Source organism: Cervus elaphus, chromosome 22 (assembly GCF_910594005.1).
Source record: "Cervus elaphus chromosome 22, mCerEla1.1, whole genome shotgun sequence".
Taxonomy (NCBI): Eukaryota; Metazoa; Chordata; class Mammalia; order Artiodactyla; family Cervidae; genus Cervus; species Cervus elaphus.
The window spans coordinates 13,061,849-13,084,893 of NC_057836.1; the positions used below are offsets into that span (position 1 = coordinate 13,061,849).

At 51.6% G+C, this 23,045-nt stretch overlaps 2 protein-coding genes across 7 annotated transcripts; one reads left to right on the forward strand and one right to left on the reverse strand.

Moving 5' to 3' along the window:
- Positions 1-130: 130 nt before the first annotated feature.
- FOXM1 (forkhead box M1) lies at positions 131-13,262 on the reverse strand. 3 transcript variants are annotated; one of them, XM_043881820.1, is made up of 10 exons: positions 13,121-13,262; positions 12,794-12,878; positions 10,872-11,420; positions 10,103-10,254; positions 8,275-8,475; positions 6,572-6,700; positions 5,757-5,801; positions 5,146-5,215; positions 4,823-4,998; positions 131-2,112 (listed from the first exon to the last, which is right to left on the reverse strand). In XM_043881820.1, the coding sequence occupies exons 3-10, from the start codon at positions 11,374-11,376 to the stop codon at positions 1,099-1,101; spliced, it is 2,292 nt and encodes a 763-aa protein (XP_043737755.1). In that variant the 5' UTR covers positions 11,377-11,420; positions 12,794-12,878; positions 13,121-13,262; the 3' UTR covers positions 131-1,098. The 3 variants fall into 3 exon arrangements, with proteins under 3 accessions (XP_043737755.1, XP_043737756.1, XP_043737754.1); XM_043881821.1 differs by lacking the exon at positions 12,794-12,878 and having other exon boundaries at positions 5,146-5,212; positions 13,121-13,247; XM_043881819.1 differs by lacking the exon at positions 12,794-12,878 and having other exon boundaries at positions 13,121-13,247.
- Positions 13,263-13,332: 70 nt separating this feature from the next.
- RHNO1 (RAD9-HUS1-RAD1 interacting nuclear orphan 1) lies at positions 13,333-22,410 on the forward strand. Of its 4 annotated transcripts, none has more exons than XM_043881822.1 (3): positions 13,333-13,468; positions 19,383-19,637; positions 21,199-22,410. In XM_043881822.1, exons 2-3 carry the CDS (start codon positions 19,467-19,469, stop codon positions 21,751-21,753), a joined length of 726 nt encoding a protein of 241 aa, XP_043737757.1. In that variant the 5' UTR covers positions 13,333-13,468; positions 19,383-19,466; the 3' UTR covers positions 21,754-22,410. The 4 variants fall into 4 exon arrangements, with proteins under 4 accessions (XP_043737757.1, XP_043737760.1, XP_043737758.1 ...); XM_043881825.1 differs by having other exon boundaries at positions 13,426-13,548; XM_043881823.1 differs by having other exon boundaries at positions 13,455-13,557.
- The last annotated feature ends 635 nt before the right edge of the window (positions 22,411-23,045 follow it).

The following is a 23,045-nucleotide window of genomic DNA, read 5'->3' on the forward strand; positions in this document are numbered from 1 at the left end:
AGCCCTCTGCACTCTCCTTCCAGGGCTCCATGTCACCTTCAAGCCTTGCATCTTCCCCATCACCAGGTTTGCTGTCACCCACTTTCCTTCCCAGCCCCTCCTCACGCCACAGGGACCAGACACCAGCACGCACAGACCAGCATGTGCCCTTGGGCTTTATTGGGTAGGTAGTTACAGTAGTGTTCTGGAGCTGGGGCCTGTGTATGCGGTCAGCAGGGACCCAGGGCCACTCTCTATGAAGCGGTGGTGCCAGTTAAGGTGGGCAGGCAGGCCAGGTACGGCGGGCAGGCAGGCTGGCCTCCACCTCCTGTCGGGTCTCTCTGGCATGATTAGGCTCCTTATCAGAGAAAAGTCCCTTGGGCACGTGGGGGCAGCCACTCTGGTTCAGGTACCTCCCACCCCCACCTCAACTCTTGACCCATAATAAGAGCCCCCTTTACCAGGATTTCTTCGTGCAGGAAAGCTGACTTGGAAATGGGGGCTAGTGGGAGGGAAGGGCAGTGAGAGGCACCCTGGCAGGCAGACCCGCTCCTCTGGGCACCTGCCGCGAGGAACTCTTGAGGGAGGGGCCCTGAAGCAACCATGCATTGTAGCCCTCCCGCCTCCAGGAGCCAAAAGCAAGGCACAGAAGCAAACTGGAACCCCCCACCCCATCATCCTACCCCTCTTCTGGCAGTCTCTGGATAATGATCTAAGAAGATAGGCTTATGTTTATAATTAGAGGATAATTTGGAGCGTATACACTATTTACAAGGGCCACCTTGCATTGAGCAGGGAAGGTGGGGGGGTGTTGTTGGGCACAGATGCCAACAGTCTAGGGGCCCCTCCTCCCTTCTCACCCTTGTTTCTGCTGTTCCCACTCTCAGTGCCTGATAGGGAGTTGGGGGCACAGATACCAGCTCCCAGGACCTTGCTGCTTGCAGAAGGCCCAGGGGTGGCTCAGACAGGGCGCCTGCTGTAGCATCACCAGTCCGGGGAGTGGGGCGCTGGGCGAGCGGACAGCGCCCGCCTACTGTCCTCGCAGAGGACTTGGAAGGCCGGCCCCCAAGCGCCTGGAGGGCAAGCAGATGGCTTGAGGGACAGGCAGGAGTCCTGCCTCTACCGCAGGTCAGGAACGCACTGAGTCCAGCTGACGCTGCCAGGGCCCAGCAGGTCCTCCTCCAGACCGGGGAAGCTGATGTCCAGCAGGATTTTGCTGAGGCTGTCGTTCATCGTGTCCAGAATCAGGCCCTCGGTCAGAGAGCGGTTGGCCGAGAGGCTGGCCACCTGTGGCTCGGGGGAACCCGGCTTGGGGACCTCCATGTCAGGGGGTGGGCAGCTGCTGAAGGGGTCAGTGGCGAGGTCAAAGGGTTCGGAATTGAGGAGCTCTCGGGGGGAGTCAAAAAGGGGGACGCTTTTCAGCGGAGTGGCACTGAGATCCGCGAGCTCCAGGGAGTCCGGCAGGGGGCCAAAGGCACCCTGGGGGATTCGTACGGGGCTGAAGTCGAGCCCCCCCACTTTGGCCGGGGGTGTGAGCCTCCAGGACTCAGGGGTCATGGGGAGGGCAGATTTGCTGGGGGTGGAGGAGGTGGGCAGCATCTCCTTAACGGGTGTCTTAAAGGGGCCTCCGTCCTCTGGGGGAGAGCCGAGCTGGCAGGTAGGCTGCGGCGGCCCTGCCAGGGCTGGCTGGGGAGCCCCTGGGCCCTCAGAGAGGAGCAGCTCGGGCTCGTCCAGGCGGGGCGGCATGAGGTGCTGTTTCCTCCGAGACCGGCTCATCTCCCGCCCCTCCCTGCGTTTGATCACCAGCAGGTCGGAGACACGGCGGGTGGGGGACCTGGACCCAGTGCCGGAGGACTTCTTGGGCCTGGGGGTTGGGGAGCAGGACGAGTCCTCCCAGGAGTGGGATGACTCCTCCTTGACCGATGGGCAGGGTGAAGGCCACTCTTCCAGGGGTGGGCTCTCGACCTTGATGGGCCTCCCTAGATGCGGCGTCTCCTCCCCGGGCTGGACATCTTCCTCCTTGATGGAAGGGACAGGAAGCAGAGGCGACAGTCCTTCTGCGAGGAGCAGCTTCTCTTCTGTCACTGGTCCTGCTGTAGGCAGAGGGGCCACCCCCTCGTCCGCTAGCAGCACCTGGAAGGGAAGCAGGACACGCTGAAAGGGAGCCCCACAGAGTCCATTAGGCACCGGGGGTACACAAACTTATCACTGAGATGAATGTCGTGCTGGTTTGGTGCTGATCCTCTTGTCTTCAAAGTCTTGAAGGCTATTAAATATGAGACTGTGTGATGAAGGTGGTAGTTCAATTCTAGGGGTAAAAGAGCATTTTCTATGGGTGCTGGATGCACCCATCCAAGAGAAAATAAAAGTGGATGTCTGTTTCATATAAGGCCTTAAACAGGAAAACTAAAACCATTCAAATCCTGAAAGGCAATCTAGGAGAGTATGTCTACAATCTGAGGGTGAGCAGCAGGGCTAAACCAAGACTGGAACCCCAGAAGCTGTAAAAGAGAAGAGAGACATATTTGACTATATAAAAATAAAAATCTTACTGTGGCAAGAGAGATCATAAAGTTAAGAAGCAAATAAGAGGAGTAAAAAATATCTGAAAAGACAAGTTACGAACTTATTAACAAAACCCTGTAAGAAGGCAGGCCATGACTGTAAATAAGCATCTCATAGTGAACGATTCCAAGTGACCAAACATGGTGAGCAGCTGCTGACGTACCCGTAAGCAGAAGAAGATGAAATGAAACAAGCAAGTATCCTTCACACACTGGACAGGGGCAAGTATTGAAAAGAGTGATGATACCAATTGCCGGCAAACATAGGTCTTGTTGGTATGCATGTGAATTATCACAGATTTTTCTTAAAATCAATCTTGCAGTATTTAATAAACTTTAAAACACTTGCCCCCTCAGCAATCTCATGTCTTGTTCTCTACCCACAGAAATAAAAGCACCAGCAAGAAAGATACTTGCAAAGGTATTTATTACAATGGTAGTCATAGGGCAAAAAAAGCCAGAAAAAATGTGCCCATGAAAGCGGAATGGTTATGGCAAAGCCACACCATGGACTACTATGTGCCATTAAAAAATAGTGAATAAGGAGCTTCCCTGGTGATCTAGTGGTTAAGAATCCACCTTCCAATGCAGGGGACTCCGGTTCGATCCCTGGTTGGGAAGCCAAAATCCCACATCCCTTGAGGCCAAAAAACCAAAACATAAAATAGAAGCAATATTGTAACATTCAATAAAGGACTTTAAAAAAAATGATCCACATCCAAAAAAAAAAAAAATCTTAAAAAAAAAAAAAAGTGAATTAGAACAATGCCAAGTGATTGGAAGAATTCCCATGGGGCAGAAAGTGTGTGTAATACGATTCCACTGTCAAGGCTCTGTGTGGTGTGTGTGTATGTGTAACACGGCTATGGTGATCCGTGTACACAGAGCATACTAAGAGCATGAACAAATCACGTGAGAAGGCACGCTAAAACGTCAACATAGATTATCACGGGGAGCAGCAGGGACATGGGGAAGGTGAGGAGAGGCAAAATGAAGGAGAAAAAAAACTGCAAGACTGCACTGTAACAAAAACACTATCCATGCTACAATCACATGAATGCATTTAAGGAAAACTATCTATGCCAGTATGTACACTTTTATGTGTATTAAAGTGATATTTTTTAATTAAAAAACAAAAGTAAACCCAAGTCTCTCTATCTGAAGTTGCAGCTACTTCCATCTCTGAGAAAGGGGCAGAGGGGCCCTTCCTTAATCTGTTACAGGCCAGGTCCTGCTTACAGATTCTTTTCTATACCATGGTGGGGTTGTAACTTGCCCTCCCCAGCCTTCCAGCTCCACCGCTGAGGCTCAGCCAGGAGCAGCTCTCCCCAGGGGACTTTCAGCAACACCAGAAGATGTCCTAGCTGTCACACCAGGCGGTGCTCCTGACATCCAGCAAAGAGACCATGGATGCGGTTGCTAAGCATCCTTCAGGGCACAGGGTGGCACCCCGCCCCCACAAAGCACTGTGTGTGCTCGGCTGCCTTGACTCTTTACCACCCCATGGACTATAGCCCACCAGGCTCCTCTATCCATGGGATTTTCCAGGCAAGAACACTGAAGTGGGTTGCCATTTCCTTACCAGGGGATCTTCCCACCCAGGGATCGAGCTCGAGGGTCTTATGTCTCCTGCATTGGCAGGCTGGAACTTTACCACTAGCGCCACCTGGGAAGCCCTGAATGTCCGCTGTTTGGAGGTGGAGAAACCCAGGGCGAGACTGTCTAGCCACTCTGCGGTTGTGACTGGATGCGCCCCATGGTGTGTCCTTTAGAAGGCCCTCTCCACAGTCTGCTGCCCTAACCTACTTCTTAAGCCTGCTTCCCTAGTGAACTCTTCCTGAACTGTCCCAGCCCATCTGCTATAACAATCACCCTCATCTCAATTCTCACAAACTCATCAGGCACATGTGGGCCTTCCAACAACCACTACATTGTAAAATTCCTTTTTATTGGAAATTTTTTTTTAAAGAATAGTTTATTAGGAGTTTTTTTTTTTAGGCTATGCTGAGTGTCATGCAGGATCTTAGGTTTTTTTTTTGGATCTTAGTTTTTTGACCAGGGATCAAATCCATGCCCTCTGCACTGGGAGTGTGGAGTCTTAACCCCTGGACCACCAGGGAAGTCCCTAACAAGTTCCTTTCTGGCTCTTATAACACTATTGCGTTTTCCTGTGTATCGATGCCTGGTCTACACACTAAATTTACGAGCTTCTCAAGGGACACGAAGCAGAGTCCGTCACGGACTGGGGTCTCTCCTCGGAGAAGACCTGAGGCACTGACCTTGGGGGCGATGCGGACTCGCTTGCTGTGGCGGGCAAGCTCTGAGCTCATGAGCGAGGCCGCCAGGGGCAAGGGCACCTTGACCGAGGGCTGCAGCACCAGCGACGGGTTCGCGGGGAACTGGATGGGCACCAGGTACGAGCTGACCCGCGGCAGTAGAGGCTTCATCTTCCGCCCTGGGGGGAACAGGATGGGTCAGGAGCAGGGGCCAGGGCCGGGTCCTCTCCCAGCCCTGGGTTCTTTGTTCTCCTTCCCTGGGCTCCAACCCCCGCATCCGCCCTGCTACGTGTATGCCCCAGGAGTATGCCTCCCCCTGTACTAACGTGCACCCAGGGGGAGTTCGGTTTTGATGGCCACGTTCCGGCGGAGATCAGGGTTTGGCCGTTTCTGCTGCTGTTTGGGACAGAGAGGGAGAGAGACAGACCTGGGTCAGGAGGGCAGGGGGACGGGGTAGGGGATCCCACCAGCTGCTCCAGGACCGGGCACGGAGCAGACCGACCGCCTGGTCCCAGGAAGGTGGCAGCAGAGGCACAGGGCGGCGGACGATCCTCCCACCTCATCCGGGTGTCCTCACCCCCAGGGTGCAAAGCGTGGAGCTCTAGGAGGGCAAAGAAAAGCCAGGTGGAGAAGAGAGAGCAACGGCCGCCCGCCGGGCCTGTGCCGTGCACCTCATCAGCATCTTGCGGTGAGCCTGTGGCGGGTCCCCCTGCCACATGCTGCTCTGCTCGGGCCACCTTGATGAGTCCACGGGAGTGGGAAGCGGTGGCGGTTACCAGTGTCCTGATGCCCAGAAGCAGGGCTCTGCGTTCAGGGCTGGCAGGCGCACGGCCACAGGCTCCCGTCACCGGCTAACACCTTGCCCCCGTCACCGAAGCCATGCTGAGCGTGGAGGGGAAACAAGGCCAAGCCCCGAGCGGGAGGGAAAGAACCTTACTGATTCCGAGTGCTCGGGCGAGTGTGCAGACCCTGGGTCCAGTGGCTGGTGGTGGATGGGCATCGTGGGAGAGAAATGAGACCAAGTTACCACCAGTGCAGTCAAGCTGACCAGATGGATATACCTATTCCGGATGGACGCCCAGGGCCACCCTCAACTATGGGCTCTCCCGGGAGAGTGGAGGCAGCTAGCGGCAGCCTTGTGGGCACTCTGAAGCCCTAAAGTGATCGCTTCCGACGAGAGATTCTGTAGGCTCCATTTCTACTCTCCACTGTAAAGATCGGATTTTTAAAAACCCATATTTCCCAGACTTTCTAAGAATCACATGAGATTCTTGCTAAAAATATACTCCTGGGCCCATCCCAGGCCTACTGAATCAGAAGCCCCAAGAGGGGCTTGGGAGGCTGTATTTTAAGAAGTATCCTGGGCAGTTCTTATCACAGGGCAGTAGGGGGCCACCCTGCCCCGGGAGGTTCCCTTCCTGGAACAGAAAGTCCTCTCTGGGGCCTGGTCTAGCAGAGAAGGTGCTGTTCCTTATGGGCTGGTTGGCCCTTAACTCTGCCCTTAGCAGACAATCTCATCCCAAGGAGGACTTGCTTCTTTCTTATTTTTTGGTGGAGAGGAAAGTTTGCTTTATTTAGGATGCCAGCAACTGGGGGTGGGATGGGGCGGTGGGGGGGTGGTGGTGGAAGGATGGATTCCTATCCAAAGGTTGGCTGCCTGCCCCCCCTTCCCCACCAAGGACTTGTTTTGTTTTGAGATGGACATCATGACCTCCAGCACTGGCTCTATTTGGACAAAACCGGTACGCTTACCTTAAACACCTGGTCCAGTGTCAGGTAGCGATTGGCACTGGGGTGAATGGTCCAGAAGGAGACCTTGCCGTTGGCAGACGTCTCGCGGACGAACATGTCATGTAGAGAGAGGTTGTGGCGGATGGAGTTCTAAAAACAGAGGATGCCGCTCGTCAGCTACTCTGGTTTTGGAAGCGCCACCTCCAATGGCCCCGAGGAGGTGGGCCCCTGGCTTCGTGTCTCATAACCTTGCCTGCTGGCCACTCCTGGGACTGTCTGCACGCCAGCCCAGGCAACCTGAGCCACCAAGCCAGCTGTTCAGTGGGGACAGAGACCTGGGCTGTTCCTGAGGTGGTGATAAAGCAGGGACCTGGACAACTGCTGGGGGCTGGGAAAGAGGAGTGAGGCTGCGGCAGTAACCGGGAGCCAGAGAGGTGGGGGGAGAAGTTACGACGCGGGGGCGCCAGCAGTTAGGACGCGGTGCTCTCACTGCCGGGGCCCGGGTTCAAACCCTGGTCAGGGGACTGAGGTCCTGCAAGTCATAAGGTGCAACAAAAAAATAAAAAAGAAATCAGGAAGCTGGGGAATTTAGTTGAGGTGAGAGTGTGAGGCTAAAGAGTTCTGCTGTGACCTAGATGTCCGCTGATAGATGAATGGATAAAGAAGTTACAGTACATATATACAGCAGAATATTAGTCAGCCATGAAAAGGAACACATCTGAGTCATTTGCAGAGACGTGGATGAACCTAGAGCCTATTACAGAGTGAAGTAAGTCAGAAAGAGAAAAACAAATATCGTATATTAACGTATATATACGGACTCTAGAAAAATGGTACAGATGAACCTAGTTGCAGGGCAGGAATAGAGACACAGACGTAGAGAACAGACTAGTGGACATGGTGGGGAAGGGGAGGGTGGGATGAGTTGGGAGGGTAGCACTGACATACATATACCACCATGTGTGAAACAGATAGCTGGAGGAAGCTGCTCAACAGCAGAGGGCGCTCAGCTGGGTGCTCTGCGATGACCGAGAGGGGTGGGCTGGGGTAGGGGTGGGAGGCCCAAGAGGGAGGAGGGGATATATGTATATAGCTGATTCATGTTGTTGAACAAGAGATACCAACACAATATTGTAAAGCAGTTACGCACCAATTAAAAATAAGTAAATAAATAAAAACTATAAAAAGACTCCTGCTGTGGGGAAAACAATCCAAAAGCCCCTTGGCTTGGGACAGAGCATCCGTAGGGCACCTGAGCTGTGGCTATGAGACCTGCATGAGCTATGGCTCCAGGGCATGTTTTCCCATGACCATGAGGCAGAGAACATCCCCACCTACTGGAGAAGAGAAGAGACTTTACAGGAGGTGAATCTTGGATCGTGAGGCCCACAGATGATTGGTTTTATCATTAATATCTTTTCACAAAGCTATCAAGACACTCTAGCCGCTGTTCAGTGTAGCTCAGAAGCGGGCTCTGAGCATCACTGAAGAGTGTGCATTACCCGGGGAGTGACAGATGAAGTGGCTGCAGGGCTCTTACTGATGGTTTTGCCTGGATTCAGCAGAGTCAAGTCTCAGTCCAAAAGATACGACTATTACTTATGGTTCTAGCATCGTTGGCACTTAACTCCTCCCCCCGCACCAGACACAGACTACCACTCTTTTGTGTAGACAAAATGACCGGCCTGAGCGACCTAGACTGTGATTGTTGCGGGACATGGTACCTTCCAGCCTGGCTTGGCGATGTGCTTGAAATAAGGGAAGTGGTCCTCGATCCAAGTGTAGATGTCTTTTAGGGTCATGCGCTTCCTCTCTGTGCTGTTGATGGCGAATTGTATCATGGCCATGTAGGAGTATGGGGGTCGCTCAGACACGGAGTCTGGCCAGGGTGCTGACGCGCCAGGGGGCCTCTCCACCTGTGGGCTCTGAGAAGCCAAAGGGAAAGAAAAATAGGCCATGAAAGGAGGGGTCACAAGGCCTCCCCTGCCCCACCCCCACCCCAAGAACACCCTCTAGAGAAAGCTTTTTTCCCATAGACCCGAATAGAAACAAACCCATCTGAGACCACTATTCGATAGACGAGAACTTTAGGATCAGGAAGGATTTTGGAGACAATCTCATCCAGTCTCTGAACACAGGACCACTTCTCTGTCATTGGTCATTTTGTTGAGACTATTGCCCGGTAATAAAGAGAAGTCCATCCAGTCTTTGCTGGTTGAAACCTCTCAGGAAAGTCTGGGCTATGTTATGTCCTTAAAGCACCAATTGTATGTTAAAACTATACCCGTTTTTCAGACCTCAGGGTTGAGGGGCCTAGGTTTTAGTCTGATTCCTGCTCCTGATGTGATGAGAATAAACCCATCTCTTTTCAGTGTTTGTAGGACAGAAATATTCCCAAAAGTGTGGGCAGACAACGGTCAACAATGCACACATCTGGATAAGTCTGACGCAAAGATCTGATCATCCATATTTAAAAAGATTGAGCTATAACTTCAGGGAATTCCCTAGTGGTCTAGTGGTTAGGACTCTGCTTTTACTACAAGGAGTGTGGGTTCACTCTCTGGTCGGGGAACCAAGATCCTATAAGTTGCGAGGTGCAGCCACAACAAAACCTGAAAAACAGACTCCCTGCTTTGGGAATTCCCTAGAGGTCCAGTGGTTAGGGCTTGGCAATTTCATTGTGTGGCCTGGGTTCGATCCCTGGTCGGGGAACTGTTAAAAGATCCCACAAGCCACGAGGCACGACCCCCTTTCCCCTCAAAAAAACTGAGCCATATCTTTATAAAGTACCCAAGTTTTAAGTGAACAGCTCCATTTTTACTTATGAACACATCCATGTAAATTTTCCCCTTTAAAAATTAGTGATGGGGGGAAAAAAAAAAATTAGTGATGGGACTTCCCTGGCAGTCTAGTGGTCAAGACCCTGCGTTTCCAAGGCAGGAGGCAAGAGTTTGATCCCTGGTGGGAGAACTAAAACCTCCACATGCTGCCGACAAGGCCAAAAAAAACCCAAACCTGTTGAATGAGGAATTAAGGGTATATATGAAGAGCAACCATGAAAAATAAACCCAGGCCACACAAATGGGTCAAATCAATTTTGGTTGGAGAGGTATTTAAAATTCACAACTCATTTTATTTGCTGTTAATTTGTCTTCTAATAAAGCGATCTTGTTAAAAATGCTGTACGCCTTTTCCACTGTCAGAATGCCTCTTTAAAGTTCAAGTGGCTTTCTGAACTCAGGCCTCTTCATTAGTCCCTGAATACTAAGTACCTGCTAAGGATAGAGCATTAAACCCAGGGCTGACAGGGTACAGGGTGAGCCAGAGGAACCTGTCCTCAAAGAAATTTCCCAGATGCTGGGGCGGGGGGAGGGGGGAAGATCGCAGGCAGAAAGGGAGCTCCAAATTATGCAGAATCACACTAAATAAAGTGCTAACATGAAAACCTGGCAATTCTGCTCCATAGCCTGCCGGACCTACTTCCCTTCTTAGAAATTCCCTACACTGGCTCTGACTGCCCTGCTGGGGGACAGGACAGGACTGTTCGTTCACCTTGGCCTGACGCTGCTCCACGTGACGATTCTCCTTTTCGTCCACCTCTTGCTTGATGCTGCAGGCGCCCAGCCCGTCAGAAGTCATCTTTCCAAGCCACTGGATGTTGGTCAAGCTGTTGTCCAGGGGGCAGCTGGCTGCCTCACCGCCAGCTACAGGGGAGACAACCCAAGATGCCACTTAGCTGCCTGATCCCCTGCCTGGCAGATCCACCGAGACTGGCAGTTAGGTATCACCTCTCCAGGTGATGAGCGATCAGGGATCACCTCTCCAGGACCTCTGCCTTAAGCAGAGGAAGCGCGCATGCTGAATCTATGGTGCCCTGTTAGGATTTCGGGAGAAATTCAGGAGCACGGCTCAAGTTGCATTTCAACCTGAGCCACCCTGAGCCTCAGAGACTGGTCAAGGCAACCTTACAAAAAGCATGATCGACCATCTCAACAAAGTAAGTCACTTTTCCTTCTCGTGTTTCTCCTTTATTAAGATGGAGAAAGATTCCTACTTCCTTATGTGGTCACTGCAAAGGAGAAACAGAAACAATAAACAAATCCTTTTCCAATATAAAGAAGGCAACAGATGCTGAATTACATTGCAACCCTGTCAACAGGGCCCAAGGATCTGGGTCAAGGTTTCAGGATGAAGGAAGGCAAGACCTTCCCCCAGTTCAGGCAGACACCTGTGTGCCCTAGGTATCAGCATGGTTGACTACGGTCCTTGCATCAGAGAGCCAAGGCTGGCTCCTCCCCCCTTTGCCTTACGGGTCACATACCACAGTTCTTCCATCTCTGCCCAGGAAGAGCTCCCACTGGTCTTGGAAGATTCTCATCCCCAGCTGCAGACTTTGGTCCCAGGGTCTCGGTGATCACTTCCGTCCTCTTGAGGTCCTTGCTGGTTTGGGCTTGAGGCTGGGGTCCTGGAGGGGGAGTGGGGGCTCCCCCGCAGCTGATGAGGATGAATTTGTTGGGCCCGCTGCTGCCGCTCTCCTTCCCTTTGGCAGTCAGTGCTGTGATGATGCTCTGGATGTTGGCGTTGTTGGGGACGACCACCACTTGGGTGTTGGGCATAGTTGGGTGGTTCAGGATCTTGATCCCAGCTGGAAACTTGCATGCGTTGGGCTCCGCCACCTCCTTGGGGGCCTGCGCTTGAGCAGGCTCTTGTTGGGCAGGGGGCCCCTTCGGTTCCTCATCTGCTGTGTCACCTGGGGCATTTTGAACAGGAAGGGGCAGCCTCCGTCTTTTGAGAATCAATGGCCGACGGGGGCTGGTTTTCATCATGAATCTGTGCTTTCACTCTCCATTGAGCATCACAAGCGTGGACCCTGGAAGGGGCAAGGGGCAGAGGGAGGTCAAAGGTTTGTTAGGCTGAGAAGGAGGTTCTGTTAGGGAGGGGTCTTCCTCATCATGTGACCAGGGGTGTGAACCCACAGGCTCAGGTGAATGCTCCCTGGGCCTCTGCAAAGACAGCGGACTATATGGAGATGAGTTGTATAGACAAAACTGAAGCAAACAGAAGAAATTCAAAGGGGGAGAGTGGGATAAGGTTGGTTGTAGGTCCACACAGTCAAGGCTCTGGAAGCTTAAGAATGTTTTTGGAATTCCCTGGCGGTTCAGCTGTTAGGACTCTGCGCTTTCACTGCCAAGGGTGTGGGTTCAATCACTGGCTGGGGAACTGAGATCTGCAAGCCCTGAGGCGTGGCCAAAAAGAATGTCCAGCTACAGAGACAAGCGGAGAAGCTACAAAAATGTGGAAATGTCTCTTCTTGCCTAGTCTAAGGTCACTTGCGGTAACTGTCAGGATGAGGACCTGGGACATCTTGACAGACCTCTGATCCCAGATCCATTCTAGCATAGACCACTTGGTCTGAGCCCACCGAATCAGAGGACAAAGGTGGATTGTACCATTACACTACTGTCACACCACTGAAAAAATCATCTCCCAGTGCACAAGACTTCAGACAGAAGGGAAACTGCTCTACTCAACACCCAGAGTAATGCTGACGGGTGACATCATTTCATGGGCTATTATGCTAGCATCGATCTTAAAAAAAAGTATATACATTTTTTTCTTTCACAATTTGCAAACTGTTTATACAGCGACATTTTAGTACCTGCACATGCTTATTCATATTTCAACTTTCTAAGCATGTTACCGTCTTAACTTCTCTTCCAGGACCAAGACTGTAATCCTTGTCTCCTGACTAGTGCTGTGCATTAAGGAAGAGTTTTATCTTTTAAAAATTGTGTTTTGTTGATTTTGACAGATCCATGGCATACTCTACTACTGTGCGAGTTGTGAAATTCTGCTGAGAGGTACTTTGAGAGACAGAGTAACGGTCTGCCTCTTCTTTAGAATATCTGCAATCTCCCTAAAAATGACTGTCATGCTCGTCTGACATTTGCCATCTGCTTAAGAGGTCCCAGACCCTCTCCACTCTGCCACCTCCCTTTCCTTTATATCTAGGTTTCCTCTACCTTCAAATCTCAGTTTTACTTCCACCTCCTATCTCTTCCGCCCTCCCTTCCTCCCTCCACCCATCAATCAGTAGATGCTCGTATTTCTTCCTCGCCCCCCAAAAGATATTTTCCTGGTCTAAAGCGTCTTAATTTTTCCTTCTACTCTGACCAGCTTACTTGCTACCATTGTCAACACTTTCTAGCTCGGAGACTTCCGGAGCGGCTCCGGGGGACTCACCCCCATCCAGACCAGGGCAAGGTTGCGGGGGTCTCCGGAACCCGGAGGATGGTCCTGAGACAGGGCGGAGTGGAGACTGGGCTACCTAGAAGGGAGAGCACCTGGGCTCAGGGGAGTGTGCGAGCCGCGGCAACCAGCGCAGTAAGCTTAGAGGGACCCCAGCCCCCGGGGAAAGGCTGGGGGGCTCAGTGGGAGAGGTAGCGGGATGGGGGACCGGGAGGCTGGATGCAGCAGCGCGGCGCACCGTCGCCAGTCCCCCCAACCCCCCAGCCGGAGCCAGCCCTCCGCGCCCGCCGGCCCCGGGCCTCCAGCCCGCCGCCCACTCACCTCGCTGCACAGCCGGCTCCGGGCGGCTCGGCGTTGCTCCGACCTGCGGGCCGGGCCGCGACCCTGGCTGCGGGGCGGGGAATCCCGGGATCCCGGCGGGGGAGGGGAGGGGGGGAGGGTGTCCCGGGCCCGGGCCGGGGGTGGGGTCCCGCTCTGGGGCTTTCAGTTTGTTCCGCTGTTTGAAATTGGCGCCGGCGGAGCGTTGCGGTCACGTGACGAGCGTGGCCAATCAGCGCCGGCTTTGTGTCCGCGTTCGGCCGGGACGCCGGCGGCAGGCGGGGCTCCGGGCCCGGAGGGCGGGAGAGGCGGGCGCATCGGCGGCGGCGGCGGCGGCGGCGGGACCGGCAGGTGAGGCGGCACCGCCGGGCTGGCGAGGTGGGCGGGTCGTCTGCCTCGGCGGGCAGGCAGGGCGGACCGATCGGCAGCGGGTGAGGCCGGTGAGGCGGGCCGAGCGGCGTGCGGACCGGGTGGCCGGGTCGAGAGGCGGCGGGTGGGGCCGCAGGCTCGTGGGGGGAGGGCGCAGAAGGGCTCCGCGGCGAGGGGCCCCGGGGGACAGTGGGGACCCCCGGCCGCCCCGCGCTCTTCCCCGCCCCCCCTGGTTCCTCGCTGGAGGCGGGGGGGACTGTCCGCCGTCGACCTCCCGGGCAGCGAGCGTCCTGGACCCCCGGAGCAGCCCGAAAAGGGCTACGACCGCCTCGCTCTGGTTCCCTCCTTAAAAATGACCGCGCACGCCGCGCACCTTCGCCCCCGACCGGAATCTTGGAGCTCTGATCTCCTCCCGCCCAGTCCCTCGCAGTCTTTTCTTTGAAGTAATGGACTTTGTTTTCTTACTTAGCACGTTTTTAGTTGAGCGCCTACCATGTGCGGGGCGGCTCTGGGATGCAGTGGCGGGGCGAGATACGGGGGTCTTTCTCTCGAGCTTACAGTCTGTAGCGAGGTAAGAGGGGCTCACCCGAGCTCCCGTCGAATTGCCTATTTAAGCAAATGAAGAATTAGAGTTGTGAAGTGATAACAGCTCAGGGATAACTGAGTATGCTGAGCAACTGAACTGAACTGAAGTAAGGAGATCTTGCCTTAGGTGAAAAGGGCATTTCTTTTCTTTCTTTCTTTCTTTTTTTTTTTTTTTTTTAATATTTGTTTATTTGGCTGCACCAGGTTTTAGTTGTAGCCTGGGGCATCTAGTTCCTGATCTAGATCTGACTCCGGCCCCCAGCATTGGGAGCGTAGAGCCTCAGCCGCTGGACCCCTCCACCCCCACCCACCCAGCAAAGTACCCAGAAAGGCATTTCTGATGAACTAAAGCTTGGTCTGAGATCTGATGCCTTTATGCAAACAAGGGACGGAGACCCTCCTGGACAAGGGAATTGAGGGGGGTGCAAGGACCACATGACAGGAGGAAGCAGGGGCAGCACAAAGGCTGAAGAATATATCTGAGGGGTTTGAGCTAAGGGACAAGGGTGGACTGTGGGCGATGACACTGGAACCAGAGCAACAGGGCCTTAGCCGCCACGGAGCAGTTTGGTTCTTGCCCCAAACAAAGGTTTCAAACGGGAGGGAGTGGCGATGAGCTTTGCATTTCCCAAACGTTCCCCGGCAGGGGGTGCCAGAGGTTAGGGTAGACCAGTTAGACTACTGCATTACCGGGCCCTAGGCCATTAATTATTGGAATTTGAAGGGTGGTGGAGAGAGGGAGAGAAGGGTAGGGTAATAGTACTATTTTTTCACACAGGAGGAATGCCTTTATCAAATTTTGAGTTGCATCAAACATGTCTCAAAAGTAGATTGCCATTGATTGTGATCCCACATTTAATCCTGAACTATATTACTGAATCCCACACATCTAAACTCCACCCCCCAAATATAATTGACATAGCACATTATGTTAGTTTTAGGTGTACAACATAATGATTTGGTATTTTATTATACATTGCAAAATGATTACAGTAAGTCTAGTTACCGCCTGCCACCATAGTGACAAAAACTTTTTGCCTTGTCATGAGAACTATTTCTTATGAGAACTTAAAAAAATTTTTTTTTTAATTTATGTATTTGGCTACACTGGGTCTTAGTCGCATCATATGGGATCTAGCTTCTTGACCAGGGATTGAACCTGGGCCCCTGCATTGAGAGTGTGGAGTCTTAGTCACTAGACCACCAGGGAGGTCCTGTGATGAAAACTTTTAAGTTTATTTTCTTGGCAACTTTCAGATTTGAAATACAATACTGACTATAGTTGGAGAAGGAAATGGCAACCCACTCTGGTACTCTTGCCTGGAAAACCCCGTGGACGTAGGAGCGTGGAAGGCCCATGGGGTTGCAAAGAGGCAGACACGACTGAGCAACTTCACTTCACTTCACTGACTATAGTGACCACAATGTATATTACATTCTGTGCGTGTGTGCTAAGTCACTTCAGTCGTGTCTGATTCTTATGCGACTGTAGCCCATAGACTGTACATGAACTGTAGCTCCATGGACTGTAGCCCACTTGTCTCCTCTGTTCATAGGGATTCTCCAGGCAAGAATACTGGAGTGGGTTGCCATGCCCTCCTCCAGGGGATCTTCCTGACCCAGAGATTGAACCCACATCTCTCTCTTACATTTCCTGCATTGGCAAGTGGGCTCTTTACCACTGGTGCCACCTGGGAAGCCCCATATTACATCCCACAGTGTATTTATTTTGTAACTGGAAGTTTGTACGTCTTGACCTCTGTCATCCATTTTGCCTACCCCTCAACTGCCCTTCTCAAGAGAAGAGTATTACTTTATTTTAGAAATTTGCCTCTGTTAGTACTTTTAAAAGAACTGTTTATTTATTTGGCTGCCCCAGGTCTTAGCTGTGGCACATGGGATCCAGTTCCTCAACCAAGGATGGAACCTGGGCCCCCTGCATTGAGTCGTAGCTGTTGGACCCCCAGGGAAGCCCGGAGAGGGGTATTATTCAAGGCACGCTTAAGAGGTAGATTTGAGAGGGCTTGATGTTGGGTTGGATGGTCGAGGGGAATGGTAAATGTCAAGGTTTTTGGCCACATAGCTGGATGAGTGATGAAACTGTTCCTTAAGCAAAGGCTCTGGAAGATGATCACTTTTGTGGAGGGAGTGCAGGGGAAATGAGCATGGATTCAGTTGTAAATGCGTCAAGGTGAGCTGCATTTGAGACATCTAATTGTTGTCACGTAGGCAACAATTTGTCCTGGAATATTTGGGTCCTGAGTGTGAGGATTCTAAGCTGAATGTAGAAATGCTGGACTCGCCTACTTCTAGGTGGTTATGGACATGTCAGCAGGTGATTGCCTGAGAAAGGTGTACAGGGTGAGGCAGGCTCCAAAACCCAGCCAGAGGGAGAGGCCCCTGTAGCAAAAGGGACTGACCTCTAGTTAGAGCAGAAAAAGGAGGGTGGGTGCAGATATGCTTCTGTTTGTGCGTCTGCTTCCTGGAAGGTGAGGGTATTTCCTTTGCTGTCTCCTGTGTTATTTGTGCAGGAGGAAGTAAGGCGCTTGGTTGGGAGAGGAGTTCTAACGTTTTAAGATGATCTTTGTGGGGAAAATGAGTTGATCAGGACACAGTGGGACTGCTGAACAGTGTGGTGTCCCGGTGAGACTGGGACTCCGAGCATGCTGTTGACTTGAGCGCTTCTCACTGGGGCCGTTGCCACCACTGTTATCGCTCCCCTGGGCTCCCATGGGAGTCGTCTACCTTGCTTCTCTGCTCCCTCTGTCTATGCCCCCTCTTCCCAATGGCTCAGACGGTAAAGTGTCTGCCTACAATGTGGGAGACCCGGCTTCAATCCCTGGGTCAGGAAGATCTGGAGAAGGAAATGGCAACCCACTCCAGTATTCTTGCATGGAAAATCCCATGAACGGAGGAGCCTGGTAGGCTACAGTCCATGGGGTTGCAGAGAGTTAGACATGACTGAGCGACTTCACTTTCACTTTCCTCTTCCCAACCCACCTTTCCTTACAAAGCACTAAGAACTATTTTCTAAGAGTATAAATCTGATTATGTTCCTTCCCTGTCCTGATCTCCGCAGCAACTTCCTAGCACACTGAGAATAATGCAGCCCAGGCCTTGGCCTTGCCTGGACATGGTTTCATGTGAACTGGCTTCACTTCCTTCCACTCTCCAGTCTAGCCACGCTGACCCTTACTGCCTCCTGAGTGAGTCAGGCACGGTCCCATCTGGCAGTCTTTGCACTTACTGTTCTTTCAGTCTGGAATATTCTTTCTCACATCTTTCTCGTGCCCGCTTGTTCTCAATATCTGCCTTCAGGTCTTTGCTCAAATATCACTTTTCAGATAGGCCTTGCCGGATGACCCTGTCTCAAATAGGCCCAGGTCAGCTCAGCCCCATATGCCAATTTACTTTTCTCTGTATCTCTAATCACTTCCCAACTAGATGTAAGCACCACAAGGGCAGGGATTTAATTTTGTAACCTGGTATATATTTCCAGCACCCATAACAGTGCCCAGAACACAGTAGGCACTCAGTAAATATGTCCTGAGTGAATGAATAAACAGATGGATGTATTTCCTACCTGCGCTCTCCCTAAAATGTTAGATTCCTGAGGGTAGAGACTTTGTCCTCATTTTTCTTCGCCTGATTCTGCACTGCCTAGTGACACAGATCAGAGCGTGTGGCTTTGTTGTTCACTGAATGAAGGATCACGGCTGTCTGATGGAACCTGCCTGCCCTGCTATGTGGCTGTCCCTCCTGGATGCCCCGTGGCCCCTCCCATTGCTAGATTCCCTGGACACCGTCTCAGACTTTTCATCACCCGGTGGGGCTTGTTGACTCTGCCACTGCCTCCAGCATCTCTACTGACATAGCCTGGGTACGGGCCTTAGCAGTTCTCGGACAACACAACCTTCTAACTGGTCCCCCTGCTTCCAGGACACTTGCTCTTGCCTCTGTTGCCTGGAAGATCTGTTTCAAGACAAAAGCACACAGAAAAAATTATGGTACCTATGAGACAACTGAAAATGTGAACACTGGATATTTACTATTTAAGGAATTTGCACATATGGATGTTGCCATTTCCTTCTCCAATGAATACTATAGTTTATGTAAATACATCTAGTATATAAATAAGTATATTTAACACATATAGTATATAAATATGTATAATTATTTATAAGTGAAGTGAAAGTCGCTCAGTCGTGTCTGACTCTTGGCGACCCCATAGACTATACAGTCCATGGAATTCTCCAGGGCAGAATACTGGAGTGGGTGGCCTTTCCCTTCTCCAGGGGATCTTCCCAACCCAGGAATCGAACCCAGGTCTCCTGCACTGCAGACGGATTCTTTACCAACTGAGCCATAAGGGAAGCCGGTATAATACCTATAGGTTTCAAATATTTATATGTGTCGTGTTACTAGGAATGATATCATGACTGGGAACGTTGTGTTTTGAAAATGATACACTGGTAGGGAAATGGATGGGGTGTGGATGGGCTGTGACTGGTCGTAGATTTATGGCTTTTGGAGCTGGGTGACGGGCACATAGCAGCTCGTATTATTAACTTTTTTTTTTCTTTTCCTGTGTTCAAAATCAGCTGGGGTAAAAGCTGAAAAAAGAAATCCAAGTGTGATGATATCCGTCCACTTGAGAATCTGCCCTGACTACTTAGGCCAGAGTCCAAACGCAGGTGGTCCCCCGGGTTTTCCGACCTGGTTGTGATGCCTCCTCGAGCCTGTGTTCTCGCCTGTTGTCTTCTGCCCTGTGTCCAGCTCCATGCAGCCCCTGGGTTTGCCGAGCTCCTTCCCGTCTCTGCCTTGTGTGTGCTGCTCCTCAGCCCGGAGCTGCCCCCCACCCCCGCCCCTCGTTCTTCGGCTTTTCTTGCCCTTCTGTACCTAGGTCAGGTGTGACCATCCCCAGAGAGCCTCCCTGGGGGGAGTGGAGGGAAGCACGGCTCCCATTATTGTAGATGCCTTTCTCCCTCTGCTAGACTCTCAGGTCTTTGAAGACAGGCACGGGCCGTTTCTGTACAAGTGATTGGCACCCTATAAATGATGCTGCAATAAGTAGTTATTCATCTTTGAACTCCCAGCATCTGGCATGGTGCTTAGGCTGCGCTTGATAAGTTTTCACTGGGCGATGTTTGTTGAGTGGGAAGTGATGTGTGATGCAGCTGTAGGAAGCTGGGGTAGGTATGCCAGCACACCCCTTGGGGTAGGGCTGCGAGCTGCTAGCAGAACTGGCTGGCAGAATGTGAGGAGGAGCTGGGGAATCACCAGGTTGTTGGCATTTGTTTCTTCTCTGCAGGCATGGGTTGGAAGTGGAGCCTCTCCCCGGACCAGCCGACAGCCAGCATCATGCAGTTGCTAACTGCTCTTCTCTCACCCGTTGATGCCTCCCAGGAAAAAGCGCCGCCAAGCTGCCCAGAAACCCCAGCTGCTATTCCACCAACAACCACTGGAGGGCCCCAAATACCGCTGTCGATCTCCCCAGCTTCCCGTGGTCACCCACACTAGACAGGTGCCCAGCAAGCCTGTGGACCACAACACCATCACTTCCTGGGTAGGGTTCCTGCCTTGACTTCTGCTCTGCCAGGCTTCTCAGGGTGCAGACTCTGCCCCGTGACCAGGGCTGCCAAAGAATTAGGAGCCTCACGGGCGCAGGGACAAGGAGGCAGTGTTCACTTTCTCTCCATCCTCAGCCATCTTCTCTGCTGTATCTTTTCGCCTAAGTTCGGGAGGAGGTGTGGGTGGACTAGAATTGGAGTCTTTTCCCCACCACGTTCCCCTAAAAGAGTTCAGTATAAAAGTATCCAGTAGCCGGGTGAGAAAGCCAGATAAATGGAAGAAGGAGTGAAAAATGAGATTATTCCCTGAGCTTCATGTGAGAGGTGGAATTTTTAGCTAAGTACTCTATTTACTGTTTTGTTTTTTTTTTTAAATGTGGACCGTTTTTAAAGTCTTTATTGAATTTGTTACAACATTTTTTCTGTTTTATGCTTCGTTTTTTTGGCCACAAGGCCTGTGGGATCTTAACTCCCCGGCCAGGGATGGAATGCACACCTCCTGCATTGGAATTGAAGAGTCCCAACCAATGGACTGCCGGGGAAGTCCCTCTGTTTACTGTTTAGTGGACCAAACAGTGAAGAAAAACCCTCAGAGATGGCATGTGTTCTGTCTTGACAGTTTAAAAGCCCTGGGAAGAGAACACAGCTATGGGATATCAGAAAGTGGTGTAGCAGAAGAGCCAGATAAAAACTTGAGCTCTGCCCCAGAGCACCTAACAGATGTGTGTGGTCCAGGAGTGCTGGGGAGAACTGGACCCCTGGCTCCAGGAGTGGGGAGGAAGTGTAGATGTTAGAGCGCTGTTGGTGGGAGGAGGCATGAACACATGGACGTGTTACGAAGTCCTCACCATGTGCCAGGCCCTGCTCATTGCTCTCCACGCCTGATCTCACTCACTGGTCTGCCTTCAGCCCTTTCGTCCTACACTGGGGTCCTCTGGGTGCCAGGTGCTCTGCTAGGTGGTGGGCATCAGTGGTGAAGACAGCTGGGCCCGCCCTCAGAGCTGAAAGGGAGACGTTAAATGTGTTGCAGCCGTAAGGTGTGATGAAGCCAGGGAGGCTGAGTAACTTGCCCAAAGCCCGCATCCCTTCCTGTGGTTATCCAGTAAGACAGACGGCTGTTGTTTTTTTGGCCGTGCTGGGTATTTGCCGCTACACTTGGGCTTTGCTAGTTGCAGCAAGCAGGGCCGCTCTTTGTTGTAGCGCATGGACTTCTCACTGCGGTGGCTTCTCTTGTTGCGGAGCACGGGCTCTAGGCGCTCAGGCTTCAGTAGTTGTGGCTCCTGGGTTCTAGAGCTGGACTCGGTAGTTATGGTGCATGGATTTAGTTGCCCTGCAGCATGTGGGCTCTTCCCAGACTAGGGATTGAACCTGTGTCCACTGCATTGGCAGGAAGATTCTTATTCATTGTGACACCAGGGAAGTCCCTAGGCAGCTGTTTTAAGTCCATTGCTGTTGTGGGCCCCCATTTAGGATTCTGGTCATCTGATGCAGTTTCCTTAGGTTTGTATCTGGGAGTTGGCACACTTCACTTGTATTTCTTTCTTTTGGAATCCTTAGGTATCACCTCAGTTTGATACAACAGCAGAAAGCTGGTTCCCAGGCAACCGGAAGCATCATCATCGAGACCAGAAGAGGCGTTCAAGTCAAAAATCTACCAGCTCCAGGTTTCCATGTCTAACGTTTGAGACTCCGCAGTCTTCTGCCAGTTCAGCCACACCTGGGATCCCGGCAATCAAGGATGGCCCCAGTCAACCAGAAAAGGACATTTCTGGAAGGCCCCTGGTGCCCATGCTCAGCCCCCAGAGCTGCAGGGAGCTGTCGGCACATGCACTTCCAGACTTCCCGTGTGCATTCATTCCCCGGGACATCCAGACCCCAGGATCCCCGGGGCAGGGAGAGCCCATTCCCTCTGAAGTGAGGGAAAACAGCCTTCCCAGCTGTTCCCTTCACACGAGCACGCCCAAGAGCCCAGAGCCCGGGCCTATTCTGGTTAAAGACACCCCAGAGGAGAAGTACGGGATAAAAGTCACATGGAGGAGGCGACGACACCTGTTTGCGTACCTCAGGGAGAGGGGAAAGCTGAGCAGAAGCCAGTTCCTTGTGAAAGACTGACCGGTTTCCCAGACATCCGTGGTCTCAAGAAATTGATCGCTGGAGTCAAAAGGGAATTGAGTTCCCAGATTTGCTTTTTAAAATATCTTGTGTCGTAAACAGTTTTTAGTATCGTAAACAGTCCACTTTATATTTTTAGTGTATTAACTGTTTAACAGATTTTAAATGTAACTGTTTAGAATGTCTGTAAATAAATGGCTGCAGACTTTTTAGAGAACCCTGCTTCTGACCTACACTAACACAGTACTACTGCTTCCTCCTTCCCCCATAAATGGTCATTCTTAATTGTTCCCTTTAACCACCATCTATTCATTCTTTTAATCACCTCATTTGAAGTAATTCAGTCCATGTGTTTGAGGACCAACTCAGTGACTGCTTCCTTTTTGACCCAGTACATGGAAAAACTTGAAGCAGACTGTGACTTTTCCTAGTTGGGCTGCTGGCTGGTGAAGAAAGAGCAGCAAGCCTGTTGTAATACATATGGTGAAGGGGGGTTGCCAGGGAGATAAAGGGGACATGATTACGTTACTTAGAGTTGCTATGTTTTGATTTTTTTTGTTTCCAATTGAAATAACCTGTAAATATTAACTAGGGTGGGGAAATTATTTCTTGTCCTGTTTAAAATGTATGTAAATAAATCTGTAATCTTATCAAATACTACTTCTTGCTGTAATTAATGCAGAGAGACTGTCCAGTCAACAAAATATCTTACTTTTCCTCCCACCCATACAAGTAGCTTCTCATTCAACTCCATTCCCTCAGCCTTCAGAATGTAATCTGTGACAGGTCCAGCCAGAGCAAGACAAGCAGGGATTATTTTCCATGTGGGGATTTGAAGCACAGATAATGAACCGGGTTCAGGGTCACACAGTGAGTGGAGGCTGGCCAGCGAGCACGAGCTCGGTTCTCCTAACTTGTGCCAAGTTTTCTGCGTTTTAAAAACTTAAAACGTGAAAAAAAAAAAAAAAACCCACAAAACAAAACGTGGACCCCACACTAGCTTCGGAATCGAACTCCGTAAAGTCAACATGCGATGAGTTTTTACAAGATGTTCTGTAGGCACCGTAAAACTGCGAATAAGTTGGGGACAAGATTTACTGGATCCGACAGCGGATCTCATTACGGGATATGAGGTTAGAAGACGGCCCGCAGGCAGTCAAGGGCGGGAGATGGAAAAGACCGTCAGGCAAGCGTGCAGGGCAAGTTCGTGGACGCCCTAAAAGTCTGGGCAGGCAGAAGGCGTCCTGCGGATAGGGGGCGCGGCCGCTCACGGTTGGGAAGGACTGCTGGGG